The 19192-nt window shown below is 37.0% G+C and overlaps 2 protein-coding genes across 2 annotated transcripts in view; both read left to right on the top strand.

The window, feature by feature from the left end:
• Positions 1 to 19192, top strand: part of LOC101901586 (uncharacterized) — a 375472-nt gene that overhangs the window by 80526 nt on the left and 275754 nt on the right. The gene's annotated exons all lie outside the window — the stretch shown is intronic.
• The window catches only part of LOC101901310 (bestrophin-2), a 34054-nt gene continuing 23633 nt past the window's right edge, over positions 8772 to 19192 (top strand). Inside the window, 1 exon segment of the mRNA XM_011294364.3 lies at positions 8772 to 8960. Coding sequence (XP_011292666.2) covers positions 8890 to 8960 — 71 coding nt within the window. The 5' untranslated portion in view covers positions 8772 to 8889.

Genomic DNA, 19192 nt, shown 5'->3' with positions numbered 1-19192 from the left:
ATGTGAAGTTTGTAATGGATACTTCAGCCCATGCCAGAAAATTGTCTGTGCAGGTCCACGCCTTCGTATAGCCCCCATATAACGGTACCCCCTATATGCGGTATTTTGATGATTTTAGTTACATTATAAACAGATTTTTCTTCAAGTTTCGCATTTAAATATTGTAATAACTTATGTCAAAAGTTGCCTATGCAGGTCTACGTCGCTGTATAGGCATTCGGTATTTTTAAGATTATAACAGAATTTTAAATGGATTTTTTTTGTTTATTTTTTTTTTTTTTTTTTTTTGGAAATTGCCAAATTTGTACCAAATAGTGGAGGGTATTAAAAGTTCGGCCCGGCCGAACTTACAGTTTTTTTACTTGTTTTATCTCTTACTTTGTTTACCGACGCCCAGTCTCGAACTTACAAACATAGATTTTGGGAGATGATTTTATTTATTACTCTATATTTCTTAAAGAATAAACAATCCGTTTTGTTCCAAGTGTACTTGTAATGCAAAAGGTAGTTTTAAATTCTGACTTGTGTTGCCCATTTGGTGCACAATTAATTTGAAATCGGATAAAAATATATATTGGAGCTATATCCAAATCGGAACCGATTTCAATAAAATTTGGCAAAGATATTTCTGAGCTGTATTTTATATATTTCCCTGAATATCGTTGTTACGGAGTGCATATTACGGCTGTGGGTAACAATTATAACAAATCGGATGAACAGTATATATGGGAGCTATAGCTATATCTGAACCGATCTTCAGCAAATTTGACATACGAGCTTCTAGACTAAATTCGGTCCTAAATGCCAAATTCCATCCAATTTGGGCAAATATTAGACGTTTGGCGCACAATAAAATGTAAATCGGTCGAAGTTTTATATGGGAGCTATATCCAAATCTGAACCGATCTCGATAAAATTTGGCATACTTATTTTCAGGCCTAATTTGGTTGTATGTGTAAAATTTCATACTATTCGGGCTGATATTACACGTTTTGTGCACAATAAAGAGCAAATCGGACGAAGATATATATGGGAGCTATATTTAAATATTGACCGATTATCTCCAATTTCAATAGGGTTCGTCCTTGGACCAAACAAATGATTTGTGCAAAATTTCATCTGGATAGGGAAATAAATGCGAACTGTACTTTGTTTACAAAATACATAAACAGACGGACGGACGGACGGACATGCATAAATCGGCTCAGAATGTGATTCTATGCAGATCATCAAAAGGAACTATGGGTCTATCTCGTTTTCTTTTGCCTGTTACAAACAAATGCACAAAGACATAATAGCCTGACCACCTTGTGGTGTAGGGTATAAAAAGTTTGTTTTAAAATTGAGTATATCCTGTGAGCCACTGTACACCTATCTGATTTAATCGTGTGACGACATAAGTTCTCTTTCACTTTGGTCGACTGTTTGGGGTACCTTCTAATAACAGTGTCAGAGTATCATCATCCTCTTGCATTTTGTGTTGTAATTTTATTATTATTACGTTTGTGTGGCTTTTTGTTTTTTTTTTTTTGGCGAGCCAAGCCGCCTAGCCGACAACCAGGACGCGACGCGCGGCCGACGAGAGTTAATTTCGTTGCTATTGTCGTTGTCGTCGTCTTGTGTGTGCGTCTGTTGTTACTGCACGACAGCAATGATGACACTTATTTTCACCAATGAAATGCTCCGAGACGACGGGGGACAGAGAAGGAGACCCAAACGATTATTCATGCACAAGACCACATCATGTGCTATAGTCTGTAGTATATATAGTATGTAGTGTGGATGCCCTCCTCTCATCTCTAAACCCTGCTGCGTGGGCCCCAGGATCCAACACTCAATAAAGCGACACAAAGAGAGAAAAAAAGAAGAAACAAACAGCCAAGTTAAATGTCTGCCGCCAATGGTTGGAAACGTGGACTAGGTTATGTGAAACGTTAATTGATGAGTGATTTCCCTTGAATTGGTAGCTATGCGAGGGGTGGGCAGGTTTTCTCACTATCAATTGGTCTTTGTTTACAAACAAAGTAATGGCATTTTCAAGTGCAAGTAGTCGAGTGGTTGCGAGTGAATCTTTGGCACAATTTATTTCATTCATTCGATTTTTTCCTAACGATATTGAATGGGGCGGTAAAATTGAACGTTTTGACTGATGTTCCGAAAACGAAAACTTGGAAATAAAACATTTAATAGATCGTTATCGAAATTTATGCAAGTGCATCGAGGACTTGATTATCTAACATTTGCAGGTCGGCTTTTTATTTGTAAAAATGTGAAGGAATTTCAATTTGAAATAAAATTAAAACCGCAATAGACTTGCCTCGCATGCTCTTCGTAGTCAGGTTATTGCAAAACGTTTAATAGCCAGATTACACACAGATTACCGCACTGAGTATTTTAAATGGTTTTACATCCCGATTCCATCTATTTTCAGATTTTCTCATGCACTTAGTAGTACTTATATAAATGGATAAAAACACTTTTTATGCGAACCTTAGTTTGTGGCATTACAGCAGCTTACGCTTTGACTAATCCCTATAAATACAGCGATGACTCATTTGTGTATAAACGATTCATCATCTCAGCAAGTTGTGAGATTTTATTGTTCTGTTCTCTGTTGTTTTTGTCTTTATATTCTTAAAAAATCAGCATTTATTTTGAATGACCCAAATTCGTAGAATATCGAATACAACAAATTTGTTAAGCAAAGTTGCTGAGCGAAACTTAAGACAAGAGGTAAACAACAACGTTAAGCTTAACCGGTTTTTTTTTTAATATCCCCAAAAACAAAATTTGGTCAGACTTGTTAAAATTTCCACAAGTCTTTGTCTACTTAGTAAACGGAAGTCTACAGAACTTTAAACGAATTAATTACCGTGTGGACGTATTTATTGCCCTATAAACAATAGGAGACTCCCGGGTCTTCTAAGGAGAAACAAAGTCTTCTAAACGCAATAGAGGACCTACAGGTCTCCTAAAGGTAATAGAAGACCTACAGGCATTCTAAAGACAGTAGAATACCTATAGGTCTTCTTAAGGCAATAGAAGACCTACAGGTGTTCTAAAGGCGATAGAAGGAAGACCTACTGGCAACAGGTCTTTTAAAGGCTATAGAAGACCAACAGGTCTTCTAAAGGCTATAGAAGACCAACAGGTCTTCTAATGGCTATAGAAGACCAACAGGTCTTCTAATGGCTATAGAGGACCTAGAGGTCTCATAAAGGCAATAGAAGACCTACAGGCCTCCTAAAGGCAATAGAAGAGCTACAGGTCTTCTAAAGGCTATAGAAGACCTACAGGTCTTCTAAAGGCTATAGAAGACCTACAGGACTTCTAAAGGCGATAAAAGACCTACAGGTATTCTAAAGGCAATAGAAGACCTACAGGTCTTCTAAAGGCAGTAGAAGACCTACAGGTCTTCTAAAGGCGATAGAAGACCTACAGGTCTTCTAAAGGCTATAGAAGACCTACAGGTCTTATAAAGGCTATAGAAGACCAACATGTCTTCTAAATGCAATAGAAGACATACAGGTCTTCTAAAGGCTATAGAAGACCAACACGTCTTCTAAAGGCAATAGAAGACCTACAGATCTTCTAAAGGCCATAGAAGACCAACCCTACAGGTCTTCTAAAGGCTATAGAAGACCAACAGGTCTTCTAAAGGCAATAGAAGACCTACAGATCTTCTAAAGGCCATAGAAGACCAACAGGTCTTCTAAAGGCAATAGGAGACCTGCAGGTCTTCTAAAAGCTATAGAAGACCAACAGGTCTTCTAAAGGCAATAGAAGACCTACAGGTCTACTAAAGGCAATAGAAGACCTACAGGTCTACTAAAGGCAATAGAAGACCTACAGGTCTACTAAAGGCAATAGAAGACCTACAGGTCTTCTAAATTCAATAGAAGACCTACAGGTCTTCTAAATTCAATAGAAGACCTACAGGTCTTCTAAAGGCAATAGAAGACCTACAGGTCTTCAAAAGGCAATAGAAGACCTACAGGTCTTCTAAAGGCAATAGAAGACCTACAGGTCTCTAAAGGCAATAGAAGACCTACAGGTCTACTAAAGGCAATAGAAGACCTACAGGTCTACTAAAGGCAATAGAAGACCTACAGGTCTTCTAAATTCAATAGAAGACCTACAGGTCTTCTAAATTCAATAGAAGACCTACAGGTTTTCTAAAGGCAATAGAAGACCTACAGGTCTTCTAAAGGCAATAGAAGACCTACAGGTCTTCTATAGGCAATAGAAGACCTACAGGTCTTCTAAAGGCAATAGAAGACCTACAGGTCTTCTAAAGGCAATAGAAGACCTACAGGTCTTCTAAAGGCAATAGAAGACCTACAGGTCTTCTAAAGGCAATAGAAGACCTACAGGTCTCTAAAGGCAATAGAAGACCTAGAGGTCTTCTATGGCCAATAGAAGACCTAGAGCTCTTCTATGGGCAATAGAAGATCTATAGCTCTTCTATGGGCAATAGAAGATCTATAGCTCTTCTATGCGCCTATAGAAGACCTCCAGCTCTTCTATGCGGCAATAGAAGACCTCCAGCTCTTCTATGCGGCAGTAGAAGACCTCCAGCTCTTCTATGCGACAATAGAAGACCTCCAGCTCTTCTATGCGGCAATAGAAGACCTCCAGCTCTTCTATGCGGCAATAGAAGACCTCCAGCTCTTCTATGCGGCAATAGAAGACCTCCAGCTCTTCTATGCGGCAATAGAAGACCTCCAGCTCTTCTATGCGGCAATAGAAGACCTCCAGCTCTTCTATGCGGCAATAGAAAACCTCCAGCTCTTCTATGGACAATGGAAGACCTACAGCTCTTCTATGGGTCAATAGAGGACCTCCAGCTCTTCTATGGGCAATAGAAGACCCCCAGTTTTTCGACGAACAATAGAAGACCTCCAGCTCTTCAAAAGACAGTAGAAGACTTTCAGCTCTTCTAAAGGTTATAGAAAACCTGCAGCTCTTCTATAAGCAATAGAAGAACTCCAGCTCTTCTATGGGCAGTAAAAAGCCTAGAGGATCTAGAGGTTTTCTATGGTCTGTGGAAGAGCTAGATGTTTTCTATTGTCTGAACAAGACCTGCAAGTTCTCTGTTGGCTGTAGGATAACTTGAAATCTTCGTTTGTCTATAAAATTCCTGGTAAAATTATTCTGTTCATTTGGGAAATCTCTCTTCATTAAACTTTCCGAAAGGTCAAAAAACGATAATTTAGTAAAAATAAATCATAAACGTATTATAAATGATGTGTGCATTTCCGTTATCTCTTGGCCTCATCAAATACATTGTGACATAGAAATATTAACTCCCAATGAATGTAAATGTTGTTATCGAAAACCCAACTTCTCTACTCTCAATCAATTCGATATTCGTTGACAATTACTGAACGAAATGACCGCTTGAACTTATTCATGTTTGCCGGCAATATAGACGAATATTCGGCGTATCGACGTCTAGTTGTATTAGCAATTCTATTATTAAGCTTTTGGCTACGCTCGCACATGAATGCGTAGAAAAAAGGTCATTGGCTTCCTAAACGTAGAGCAAAAAAAAACCCAAACAACATAGCACAACAATCTAGCTAGCTAGTTGGTAATTTAGCTGGCATATCTGCTGAGCCGCTGCTAAGGTAACTTTGTTTCGGTCATAAAATTACGTCATTATCGTCCATATTATTTTTGGGGGGGAAATAAATTCCGAATGACGCTGACCATTCGATATGAAAACAACACACCGAAAATAGTTGGCAAATGACGAGCTAACTGTTGAATTAAGCGCACATTTTTTTTGATTTGTTTGGAATTGAAAGGTGAGAATTGAGAGGCGAAGAAAATAATAGTCATGAACATTTGCGAAGTTTTGTTTTTATTATTGACCGGCGTGTCAATAAACTTTGGAGTTAAATACAAAATGGATTTCCAAAAAGAAGACGCTTAGATCTTCTATAGAAATATATAAGACTTGGAGGTCCTCTACAAACCGGAGAAGACGTCCAGACATCTAGTTTTTCTACAGATATTTAAAGACATTGAGGTCTTCTATTGACAATCGAAGACTTCTAGGTCTTTTATAGACAATAGAAGATCTCCATTTCTTTTTTCGACAGTCAAGACCTCTAGGTTTTCTATTGACAGTCGAAGACCTCCAGGGCTTCTATCGACAATCGTAAACGTCCAGGTTTTCTCTTGAGAGTCGATCTTCATCTCCAGACCTTCTATAGACAGTAGAAGACCTCCGGGTTTTTATAGAAAGTAGAAGACCTCCAGGTCTTCTATAGACAGTAGAAGACCTCCAGGTCTTCTATTGACAGTTGAAGACCTCCAGGTCTTCTACAGACAGTAGGAGACCTTCAGGTCTTCTACAGACAGTAGGAGACCTTCAGGTCTTCTATAGACAGTAGAAGACCTCTAGGTTTTTATAGACAGAAGTAGGCTTCCAGGTCTTCTATAGACATTAAGATACCTCCATGTCTTCTGTAGACAGTAGAAGACCTCCAGGTCTTCTATAGACAGTAGAAGACCTCCAGGTCTTCTATAGACAGTAGAAGACCTCCAGGTCTACTATAGACAGTAGAAGACCTCCAGGTCTACTGTAGACAGTAGAAGACCTCCAGGTCTTCTATAGACAGTAGAACACCTCCAGGTCTTCTATAGACAGTAGAACACCTCCAGGTCTTCTATAGACAGTAGAAGACCTCTAGGTTTTTATAGACAGTAGTAGGCCTCCAGGTCTTCTATAGACATTAAAATACCTCCATGTCTTCTGTAGACAGTAGAAGACCTCCAGGTCTTCTATAGACAGTAGAAGACCTCCAGGTCTTCTATAGACAGTAGAAGACCTCCAGGTCTACTATAGACAGTAGAAGACCTCCAGGTCTACTGTAGACAGTAGAAGACCTCCAGGTCTTCTATAGGCAGTAGAACACCACCAGGTCTTCTATAGACAGTAGAACACCTCCAGGTCTTCTATAGACAGTAGAAGACCTCCAGGTCTTCTTTAGACAGTAGAAGACCTCCAGGTCTTCTATAGACAGTAGAAGACCTCCAGGTCTACTATAGACAGTAGAAGACCTCCAGGTCTTTTATAGACAGTAGAAGACCTTCAGGTCTTTTATAGACAGTAGAAGACCTCCAGGTCTTCTATAGACAGTCAGAGACTTTTATAGACAGTAGAAGACTTCCAGATCTTCTATAGACAGTAGAAGACCTCCAGGTCTTCTATAGACAGTAGAAGACCTCCAAGTCTTCTATAGACAGTAGAAGACCCCCAGGTCTTCTATAGACAGTAGAAGACCTCCAGGTCTGCTATAGACAGGTCTTCTATAGGCAGTAGAAGACCCCCAGGTCTTCTATAGACAGTCAGAGACTTTTATAGACAGTAGAAGACTTCCAGATCTTCTATAGACAGTAGAAGACCTCCAGGTCTTCTATAGACAGTAGAAGACCCCCAGGTCTTCTATAGACAGTAGAAGACCTCCAGGTCTTCTATAGACAGTAGAAGACCTCCAGGTCTTTTATAGACAGTGGAAGACCTCCAGGTCTACTATAGACAGGTCTTCTATAGACAGTAGAAGACCTCCAGGTCTTCTATAGACAGTAGAAGACCTCCACGTCTTCTATAGACAGTAGAAGACCTCCACGTCTTCCATAGACAGTCAGAGACTTTTATAGGCGGTCGAAGGTCTCTAGCTCTTCTATTAACAGCCGAAGACCTCCAGGTCTTTTATTGATAGTCAAAGGCTTTCAGGTCTTCAAAAGACTGTCGAAGACCTCCAGGTCTTCAACTTACTATCGAAAACCTCCAGGTTTTCTATAGACAGTAGAAGACCTCTGGGTCTTCTATATGCGGTCAAAGATCTTTAAGTCTTCTACAGACAGTATAAGACATCCAGGTCTTCTATCTTCTATTAAAGATGTATACCTTTACAATAGGCGTTGCTCGACAACGGACTTTTGGATTTCAAGTTCCCTTTTTCTTTTTTGTAATCTGCCTAAAAATGTATCATAGTTTAGTAGCATCATTGTCTACTAGAAGTACAACTGTTATACTAAACTCAAAATTTATTTCAACACCATAAAACATCTTCCGCTCGTGTTTAAACGCTCCCCATACCAATACTCGTTTATCAGCAAACCAAGGTCAAACGCTCTCATTGTTAGTTACTATTGTTGTGTGGTGCTGCTTCTGTCGTCTCTTTAAGAAGATTTATGGCCATTTGTAATTTATTTCCATTATTTTCAAGTTAGACATATTTTTAGAAGAAAATACTTCCAGCTGAATTGTTATTGATTTCACGTCTCTATTTTTCTGCTCTTGTCTTTACAGTGTCTACAAAAAATAAAAACAGATTCCTATTTCCCGTACAAATGAAGTGATAAAAAAACAAAAACTGAAAACAAATGTCAGTAACTAAATGAAAATGTTCACATCTAGATAAGGTACAACGATCGATGACAAAAAAAGACAGCGATTAGATGCCTGAGAGAACAGAATGTTTGAAAGATAGATATTTAAGAAATAAAATCACACTGCTGCTGCCGCTGCTGCCAACAGAAATACTCGCAATTATTTCCAGTCATTGTAATAATTACTGTCTCAATTACAAAGAAAAAAGTTAAAATAATAATAAATAATAATAGTGAATAAATCAAAAAGAAAAATTGAAGCAAAAAAGTTCAGATACCTTTGAATCTGTTGTGTTGTTATGTGATTAAAAAAAAAAAGAAACAGAAAAGAGAAAAACATTTACAACTACAATAAAAAATCCACAAAAGTGCTACCTAATTACATACATATGTATATACAGGGTATATACAAGTTATTTATATAGAATACACAATTTTTACACAATATAGAAGCTATATTAACTTAAATTCCAAGCTACAAAAATGACAGTTACCTACACCGGCGAAGTTGCTACATGCCGTGGATTTGGTTGTTTTCTCAAATTGCTACTAAGGTGAGTAAAGTTTCCATAATTTAAAACAAAAGTTAAAATTATATTCAAAACCAGTAAAGAAAGTCTTAAAGTCGGGCGGGGCCGAATTTATGATACCCTACACCACTTTGCTAATTTAGTAGAGCTGCGCATAGCAATTAAAAGTTTTTATGGGAGAATTCAATCATACACGCTATGATTATAATTATAATTTAAAATTCAAGGGACTGAATATGCCGAAGCATTTGCATCTTTTAAATACGGACTTGGATTGCCCATTTGGTACACAATTAATTTGAAATCGGATAAAGATATATTTTGGCAAAGATATGTCTGAGCTGTATTTGATATATTTCCCTGAATATCGTTGTTACGGAGTGCATATTACAGCTGTGGGTAACAAATATAACAAATCGGATGAACAGTATATATGGGAGCTATAGCTATATCTGAACCGATCTTCACCAAATTTGACATACTAGCTTCTAGACTCAATTCGGTCGTAAGTGCCAAATTCCATCCCATTTGGACAAATATTAGACGTTTGGTGCACAATCAAAGGTAAATCGGACGAAGTTAGCTATAGCTATATATCTGAACCGATCTCGATAAAATTTAGCAAATGTATTTCTAAGCTATATTTGATATATTTCCCCAAATATTGTTGCTACAGAGTGCATATTATGGCTGCGGAGGACAAAAATAACAAATCGGATGAATAATATATATGGGAGCTATAGCTATATCTGAACCGATTTCGATCAAATTTGGCATACTTATTTTCAGGCCTAATTTGGTTGCATGTGCAAAATTCCATACTATTCGCGCTGATATTACACGTTTGGTGCACAATAAAAAGCAAATCGGACGAAGATATATATGGGAGCTATATCTAAATGTTGACCGATTATCTCCAATTTCAATAGGGTTCGTCCTTGGGCCAAACAAATGATTTGTGCAAAATTTTATATAATAAATGCGAACAGTACATTGTTTACAAAAATACATTGACACACTGAGGGACATACGGACGGACATGCAAAAATCTACTCAGAATGTGATTCTATGCAGATCATCAAAAGGAACTATGGGTCTATCTCGTTTCCTTTTGCCTGTTACAAACAAATGCACAAAGACATAATACCCTGACCACCTTGTGGTGTAGGGTATAAATATAGGGGAAGAATGATTTTATTATAAAATCAGCAAAACGGGTAACTAAAGCGATTATAAGTTTTCGAGAGAATAACTTCGTATATATGGTCTATCGAAGATCTCTAGGTCCGCATTGGACAGTAGAAGACCTCTAGATCGTTTTACAACAGTTAAGTAAATTTAGATCTTCCTTCGGCAAAAAAAAAACTCCAGAAATTCCTTCTACAATAGGAGATCTGGAGGTATTTTATTGACATAGTAGACCTCAAGATCTTCTACGGTGAAGAAAAAATCCTCTCTTCAATTCAATATACAGTAAAAGATTTTCAGGGAGTCCACAGACAATGGAAGACCTCTGGGTGTTCTAAAGAAAACAATATCTTCTATACACGATAGAAGATTCCTTGTTCTTCCATTCTTATTAAAAGTCTTTTTATACTCTCCATCCTTCATATACCCTCCATCATATGTATGGTGGAGGCTATAAATAGACTTATTGACAATGGGAGATTAAGTTCGTCACTCCGTTCGTAACTTATCGAAATAATAATTCTAGACCTAACAAAGTACATATATTCTTGATCAGCATAAAATTCTAAAACGATTTAGTCCTGTCCAACTACAGATAGTCAATGACTTTAAGGTCTTCTAATAACAATCGAAGACTTCTAGGTTTTTTATAGAAATTAGAAGATCTACATTTCTTCTTTCGACAGTCAAGACCTCTAGGTTTCCGATTGACAATCGAAGACCTCTAGGTTTCCTATTGACAATCGAAGACCTCTAGGTTTCCTATTGACAATCGAAGACCTCCAAGTATTTTATTGACAGTCGTAGACGCCCAGGTGTTCTATTGAGAGTCGAAAACCTCCTGACCTTCTAGAGACATTAGAATACCTCCAGGTGTTCTATAGATAGTAGGAGACCTCCAGGTCTTCTATAGAAAGTAGCGGACCTCCAAGTCTTCTATAAAAATAGGAGACCACCAGATTTTCTAAAGACAGTCGAAGACCTCCAAGTTTTTTTTAGACAGTTGAAGACCTCTAGAACTTTTATAGGCGATCGAAGTCCTCCCAGTCTTCTCTAAGCGATCGAAAACCTTCAGGTCCTCTATAGGCAGTCGAAGATCTCCAGGTCTTCTATAGACAGTCGGAAAACTCCAGATCTTCTATTGACAATCGAAGACGAAGGAATCTAATGTTTTGTACAGATCAGTCTTTTGTGTGCAGGTAGGTCAAATTCGAAGATGGGCTATATCGGTCCACGATATCGTATAGGCCCCATATAACGGTACCACCCGATATTCGATATTGTGATGATTTTAGCCAAATTTTTCAATGAAATTGTCTGGAAAATAACACAAGGAATTCCTTCAGAGCACTTTACTCCTGGAAAAGAATTGTCTATATAGGTCAACGTTATCGTATAGCCTCCATACAACGGTACCTCCCGGTATTCGGCATTTTCATAGGTGTTAGCTACATTTTTCAGTGGAATTGTCTGAAAATCCACACAAGGAGTTCTTTCTTAGTACTTTACATCCAGGAAAAGAATTGGGTACTAGAGATTACGACGGAAAATTGTAGGTTTACGTCTTCGTATATCCCACATACAACGTGTTTCCCTCGAGCGATATTTTCGACGGAATTTTTTCTTGGTAATTTTTCAAAATAATCAGCTTATAAGTGCATTAAAGCGTTGGCCACAATATGTGCGTCGCCAACCTGTTCGCATATTTTTTCGGTCCACATTTTTGTAGCCCCATATAATAGTACATTCCGATATTCGGTATTTTGATGATTTTGCCACTTTTTTCCACGGATTTGTCTAAAAATTGGTATTTGTAGTTCGTAATGGGTTTTAGCTCCTGTGGCAGAACATAGTATATATAGGTTCACGTTTTCGAATAGCCTCCACATGATTGTGCCTCCGCGGATTTGTATAAAAATTTGGTATCTATAGTTCATAATGGGTTCTACCTCCAGCTGCACGACAATGAATATTTAGGTCGACGTTTTCCTATAGCGCACATATAACGATATCCACCGATATTCGATATTTTGACAATCCTAGTCAGGTTTACCAACGAAATTGTTTCCAATTTGGTATTGTAGAAGATTTGGTAGATGACAATCATCGAAGTATAAAATTTTCTATAGAGGTTTTCATATTGGTATTGCCCCCATACAACGGCCTCACCCACGTCATGGCCTTACTGGTATTTGTAGTTTAAAGTTTGATTTCAGATACTTTTATATAAAAATGTTTTCTTTACCCAAAGGTGGAGGGTTTTAAAGTGTTTTAATGTTTTTTACCTGTTTATACTCTACACCACACAGTGGTCAGGGTATTATATCTATGTGCATTTGTTTGTAACATAAAGTTCCTTTTGATGATCTGCATAGAATCAGATTCTGAGTCGAATTATGCATGTCCGTCCGTCCGTCCGTCTGTCCATGTATTTTTGTAAACAAAGTACAGGTCGAATTAATTGTCCGATCAAGATGAAACTTTGCACAAAACATTTGTTTGGCCTTAGGACAAACCCTATTGAAAGTGGAGATAATCGGCCAAAATTTAGATATAGCTCCAACATATATATTCGCCCGATGTACCTGTTATTGTGCTAAAAGTCTAATATTTGCCCAAATAGGGCGGAATTTGACACATATAGCCTGATTGTCAAATAATCTAAAGTGTCGAATTTGGTGAAAATCGGTTCAGATATAGCTATAGCTCCAACATATATTCTTCATCCGATTTGTTAAATTTCTCCTCCACAGCCGTAACAACGATATTGAGAGAAATATATCAAATGTAGGTCATCAATACCTCTACCAAAATTTATCTTTATCCGATTTCAGGTTTATAGTGTACCGAATGGAGTAAATTTAGGCACGTACGACCGAATCCAGCCTAAAAGCACGTACTTCAAATTTAGTGAAAATCGGTTCAGATATAGCTCCCGTATAAATGTTTCAACCGATTTGGTTTTTAAGTCCCTCTCATTCGTAATACGCACTCCACAACAATGATATTTTATACCAGTTATCTTACAGAATTTAGAAATAGATCTGCTAAATTTTATCGAGATCGGATCGGATTTAGATTTAGCTCCCATATATATCTTTTTCCGATTTCAGGTTTATTTTATATCCAATGGCTAATATTAGCCCAAATGGAGCGAATTTTGCGACGTACGTTTCCATTTGGTGGAGTTATTCCCTCTGAAAGCAAATTATAACTGCTCTAAAGCCAAGATACTCATTCAAATAAGTCGAAAAGTTGGAATGATCTACTTCATATAAATTCCCAACATAAATTCTTTTGTTACCGGAGCTCTATTAAATATAAATGGTGGTGTAGGGTACCATATAGTCGGCCCGCCCGAATTTTTACTTTTCCTTGCTGGTTAATGTTTGCTGTTGCGAAGGTTCGCACCAGTGTCTTTTTATATTGTAGTCTGCGTGCGTCGCTTTTTAATTACCAGGTAAAATAAAAGAAAGTTACTTTGCCTGGTAAAGTTTAGAGGAATGACTTATTTTTTATCTCGCTGGTAATGTAGAAGGTCACTACTTCTTGCCTACTGGTAATGAGATAATATGTAGAAGTTCCGAAAGTGTCATTTGTTCTTACCAAGTTTTTGCGGAAATGGAAACCCAATAGGATTTAAAGGAAAGACTTATCTGTCCAGTATACTACTTAGTTGTATTGATTTTGAACATTTTATGTATATATGTTCCCCTCCAAAGCAATTATATAAAGCTTAAAAACGAATTCACATTCAAATGATCATTAATGATCCCCCATTCCACTTCCAGTAGAAATTCTATGCCATAAAACTTAGTTTGAGTTGACGTCAGCACTGTGATCGTGTTTCCAACAATTTTTTCATATCCCAACACAAGCCGTTCCCATTTTTCCGACACTTTGTTCAATAAGTTTAGAGTAGATAGCGCTATTGGCATTATTTAATGTTTTGTGCGAAACAAAAACTTTAATTGCATTGCAATTTTTATAGTTCTCGATGATTTAAATAACAAAAACCCCAACATCAATTGAAAACGCGATAGTGGCCAAGGTGGAATTTCATTGGCAGTATTGAATTGTTTTATTGACGGGTGATATGATTTCATTTCTTTGGCATTTCTTCTGGAGTCCACAGCAATCAGTGTCATTTGTTTATTTTCCACAAATTGTGTTATTTTCCCCTGGTTTTTGGGGTAAGATAAGTCCACACTTCAAAATACGTTTGATGATAGTTCCGTTTAATATTAAACATTATTGGTTATATTTTTTAAATGGGACGGGTCTTATCAAAAATTCGTTAATAAAAAAATAGACGTAATCGAAAAAAGACTTTTAGACGCCTAAAATTGAGCAGAGAGTGAGAGAGAGAGAGAGAGAGAGAGTTATGGTATGATTGACGTCTTAACTTTGCAAATAAATAAATGTGACTAAGTTGGACAGATCGAATTCTATTGAGATTACCTCATACTTTATTAGCCCAGAAATTGTTTTTTAAAAAGGTTAAGATAAGCTATCTGGGCTCTATTTTGACAAAATGCGATTCATCTGTATTTTTTGCGTTGACTTTTAATTTTTCTCGAAAAAATGCCAGACAAATAGCGATTATTTATCAAAACCGAGAAATTTTAATTGGCCATTAAAATAGATATTCGTCATTTTGATATTTTTACATGGAAGTGAAATTTCATGGAAAATTTTTACACCAGAATTCTGTTTTAGTCGTCATGACACATTATAAAGCACTGGCGTGATCACGCCAGTTAAAACGATTAACGCGATTAATTGGTTTTAACCCAATTTGAAATTTTAATAATCAATAGTGGTGGCATTTGTTGATTTCGATGACTGGCTTTCAAATTAACTAAAAGATACTATATTAGCCAAATTTGGGACCAAATAAAGTTAAAGTTTTTGATTGCCATTTTTTCAATATTCAATGTGTGTTAAAATATGGTTTTATAACTTCTTCATTTGGATATTTGTTGACATAAAGAAGATTGTCCATACAGGGTTTTATTATTGGGAAATTTGACTATCTTCCCACATGGGACACTACCGAAAGTAGCTTTATTGAAGTAATGAATAGCACTACAGGGTGAGATTAAAAAAACCGCAACAAAGTCAAACGCCATAATTTTTAAATTTCATTGAATGAAAGCTAAAATTTGTCGGAAATATCATCAAATTTTAGAATAAGTTTAGATTTATTCGAATTGGTCACCTTTGGCAAAAATTATTTGGTGGTCACACGCTGCCCGAATGTTGCTCTGCGGTATTTTGGCCCATTTCCGGCGAAGCGCATGCTTGAGGTGATCGACACTGTGGTATTTTTTAGTGCGATGGTGCTGAGTCCTGTTGGAATGTCCAAGGTCTGTGGCCACAATGTTTGCGTGCCCAAGGCTTTAATACACTCGACGATAATATTCGGCATTTATTCTAATGCCACGGTCGATTAGTACGAGCGGAGAGTGACCATCGGCTGTTATGGCGGCGCACGCCATAACCATTGCCGGCGCTTGAGTTTTGGTGGCCAACCAAAGGTGCACATTTTCAGTTGACCTGTATGGCAAGTAAACACGTTAATTTTGTTTATTTACAAACTACTGCACAACGGAGAAAACCTAATTCGGCAGTTCCCCACTTTCGGCTTTAGCTCTTTTGAGTCCATTTTCATTCTGTTGTGGTGTAAGTTCTTGCCCTTTTTGGAATTTCGATGGCCTTACGCCGAGCTTATTTTTCAATATTTGCCGAAGGGAAATATTGCGATATGTACAGCTCACGAGCTATTTTTCCAAAACCACCGCCATATCTCAATCGCAGATACCAACAGAGACCTCAATATCAAATTCCAGGATTCCAGCCCCATCCCTTCCATCCCGATGCCAAATATAGTACCGTACAATATTTTTCCAACAATCGTATTCCCATATCCACCACAAATCCTAACCACAGACAACAACAATGATATCTATCAAATTTCGGATTTAAGCTTTATTTCTTCACCCATTACCAAATTTAGTACTTTTCGTACAAATGGAGTACGCATTTCTAAACCACTGCCAAATCTCAAATACAGATACTATCAGTAATCTAAATATCAAAATTAAAAATTTTATCTCTCACCCTTCATCCTACATCAAATATAGTGCCATTAAGTAATTTCTGTGCAATTATAGTACACATTTTCGAAGCCATCTTCATTTGTCCAGGCTACACATATGAGCAGGGACCAAATTTCAAATTTTCGGCACTATCTGTTCACCAAATACCAAATTGTACTAAAATATTACTCTTAGGTACTTTTCGTACACTTGTTTTTAGTGCAAATATCCAAAAACCGCCGTTTATTACAAACCTACCACCAACAGGTGGTACACTTAGTACACATTTGAACAACCACCTTCATATATCAAACTTACACTCCTACCTTGCTTCTCACACCAAAATTTCACATTTTTAGCTCTATCCGTTCTCTCAACTGTAAATATAGTACTATTTATGACTTTTCATCCACTTGTAGTACATATTTCCAAAGACCCCCTCTTGATCACAAACATACCAACAGGGATCCAAAAGAAAATTTCAAAATCACAGCTTCATCCTTTCAACCTAAAGCAAACTGTTCCAAATTTGGTACAGTTCGTAGACTTCTGCCAAATTTCTCTATATTTGTCAAAAGGTACCATTTTAAGAGTTTAGTACCATTGTAGAACTTTTCGTAATCTTAAAGTTCGAATTTGGTACATCTATATTGCAAACCATTAGTGCTTCTCATTCCAAATTTCCATTGGATTTTCAGACAATTCCATTGAAAATGTGGCTACAACTATCAAAATACGGAATATCGGAAGGTACGATTATATATCCCCCATATAACCGTTATATGGGGGCTATACGACATCGTGGACCTATCTAGACAATTTTTTTTTCAGGGGTAAAGAACTAAGAAGGAACTCCTTCTGTAACATTTCAGATAATTCCATTTAAAATAATGACTAAAATTATCAAAATACCGAATAACGGGGCTACCGTTATATGGGGGCTATACGAAGTTCGAAGATGGGCTATATATAGGTCCACGACTATATATAGCCCATCTTCGAACTTGACCTGCCAAAAGACAAAAGACTGATCTGTGAAAAATTTTAATTCGTTTTGACTCTGGCGTGATTACAACAGACGGACCAACGGACAGGGCTACATCGTCTTCGAATTTTACGCCGATCAGTATAATTATATACTTTGTTAGGTCCAAAATGATTATTTCGATGTATGGTGAAGGGTATAATCAAAACTCCTGCTCTAAGGCCCACTGTACAGAAATTAAACGGATTTATTTCTACACTCAAATGAGAGGTATCGGGAAGTACTGTCCCTACATATGGCCCTTCATGTCTTAAAGTGTCTGAAATGTTTTTCCGGTTATTTTCAGACTTTTTCTCACAACTAACCCTTTCCAGATAAATTTAAAATTATCCTTACTGAAGTCTGAATTGGGCATTTTATTACATGCTACGTGTTTTGAAATTAGAATTCAAAATTTCAAAAATTACATGAACACACACTACTTTACAAGATTCTAGATAAGAACACCAACTAAAGCGTGTAATTAATTACATATTAATACTCTGTTTATTTTTCCATTTAAATTTATGTGATTTTAAAACAAACAGCGATCACTGTGTGTTGTGTGTTTTTGTCGAAATAAACATTCGTGTCTAAAACTATTCGCATTGTAGTTATTCTGTTTGAATTTTTTTTTTCGCTTCGTTAAGAATTATTGATTTATTAGTTTCACATTTACATGGAATTCATGAAGTTTCGCTGAACGGACAACACCCATTTTAAAAAATTATTAACCTTATTGTGTGTGCGGGGACAATAAATAAATAATTTTCTTCATCGAGACAATGTAGTGGAAAATAGAGGAGGGGGGGAATGTGGGAATAAATTATGTCTAACCCTCCCGTCGACCTTGTATATAAGCTCTGCCAGTGATGGAAGCTTTGCAAGGCTGGGAAGGGAATGTCTGCGGCTTAAATTGGATGAAACGCTATTGGACTGGTTTATTTTAGAATGTTAGGTCATTGATATTTCGAAGGTTTTAGGTTCTTAGTGGATAGAAAACAAATATTTCGCATTTGGATAACTCCTACGATTCAAAATTTGGATGATTTTTAAAATTTCTGTAACTAAAATTTTCCAAAACATTACTTGAGCAAATAAAAAATAACAAGTAAAACCAGTAAAGAAAGTCTTAAAGTCGGACGAGGCCCTACCCTACATCTCTTTGCATATTTTGTAGAGCTTCACATAGCAATTAAAAATGTTTATGGGAGAATTAAGTCGTACAAGCTATGATTATAATTATAATTTTAAGTTCAAAGGACTAAATATGCCAAAGCATTTGTATCTTTTAAATTCGGACTTGTATTGCCCATTTGGGGCACAATTAATTTGAAATCGGATAAAGATATATATGGGAGCTATATCCAAATCTAAACCGATCTCGATAAAATTTAGCAAAGGTATTTCTGAGCTGTATTTGATATACTTCCCCGAATATCCTTGCTTCGGAGTGCATATTACGCCTGTGGGGAACAAATATGACAAATCGGATGAACAATATATATGGAAACTATAGCTATATCTGAACCGACCTTCACCAAATTTGACATACTAGCTTCTAGACGCAATTCGGTCATAAGTGCCAAATTCCATCACATTTGGGCTACTATTAAACGTTTGGTGCACAATAAAAGGCAAATCGGACGAAATTATATTTGGGAGCTATATCCTAATCTGACCCAATCTCGATAAAATTTGGCAAAGGTATTTCTGAGCTGTATTTGATACATTTCCTTAAAATATTGTTGATACAGAGTGCATATTACGGCTGCAGATAACAAAAATAGCAAATCGGGTGAACAATATATATGGGAGCTATAGCTATATCTAAATTTTGACCGATTATCTCCAATTTCGAAAGGGGTCGGCCTTGGGCCAAACAAATGATTTGTGCAAAAATTCATCTGAATAGGGGTAATAATGCGACCTGTACTTTGTTA

The sequence above is a fragment of the Musca domestica genome, unplaced genomic scaffold, assembly GCF_030504385.1.
Source record: "Musca domestica strain aabys unplaced genomic scaffold, Musca_domestica.polishedcontigs.V.1.1 1, whole genome shotgun sequence".
In the NCBI taxonomy this organism is placed as follows: domain Eukaryota; kingdom Metazoa; phylum Arthropoda; class Insecta; order Diptera; family Muscidae; genus Musca; species Musca domestica.
The sequence above is the reverse complement of the archived record's forward strand: the minus strand, read 5'-3'. Positions and strand labels throughout refer to the sequence as shown.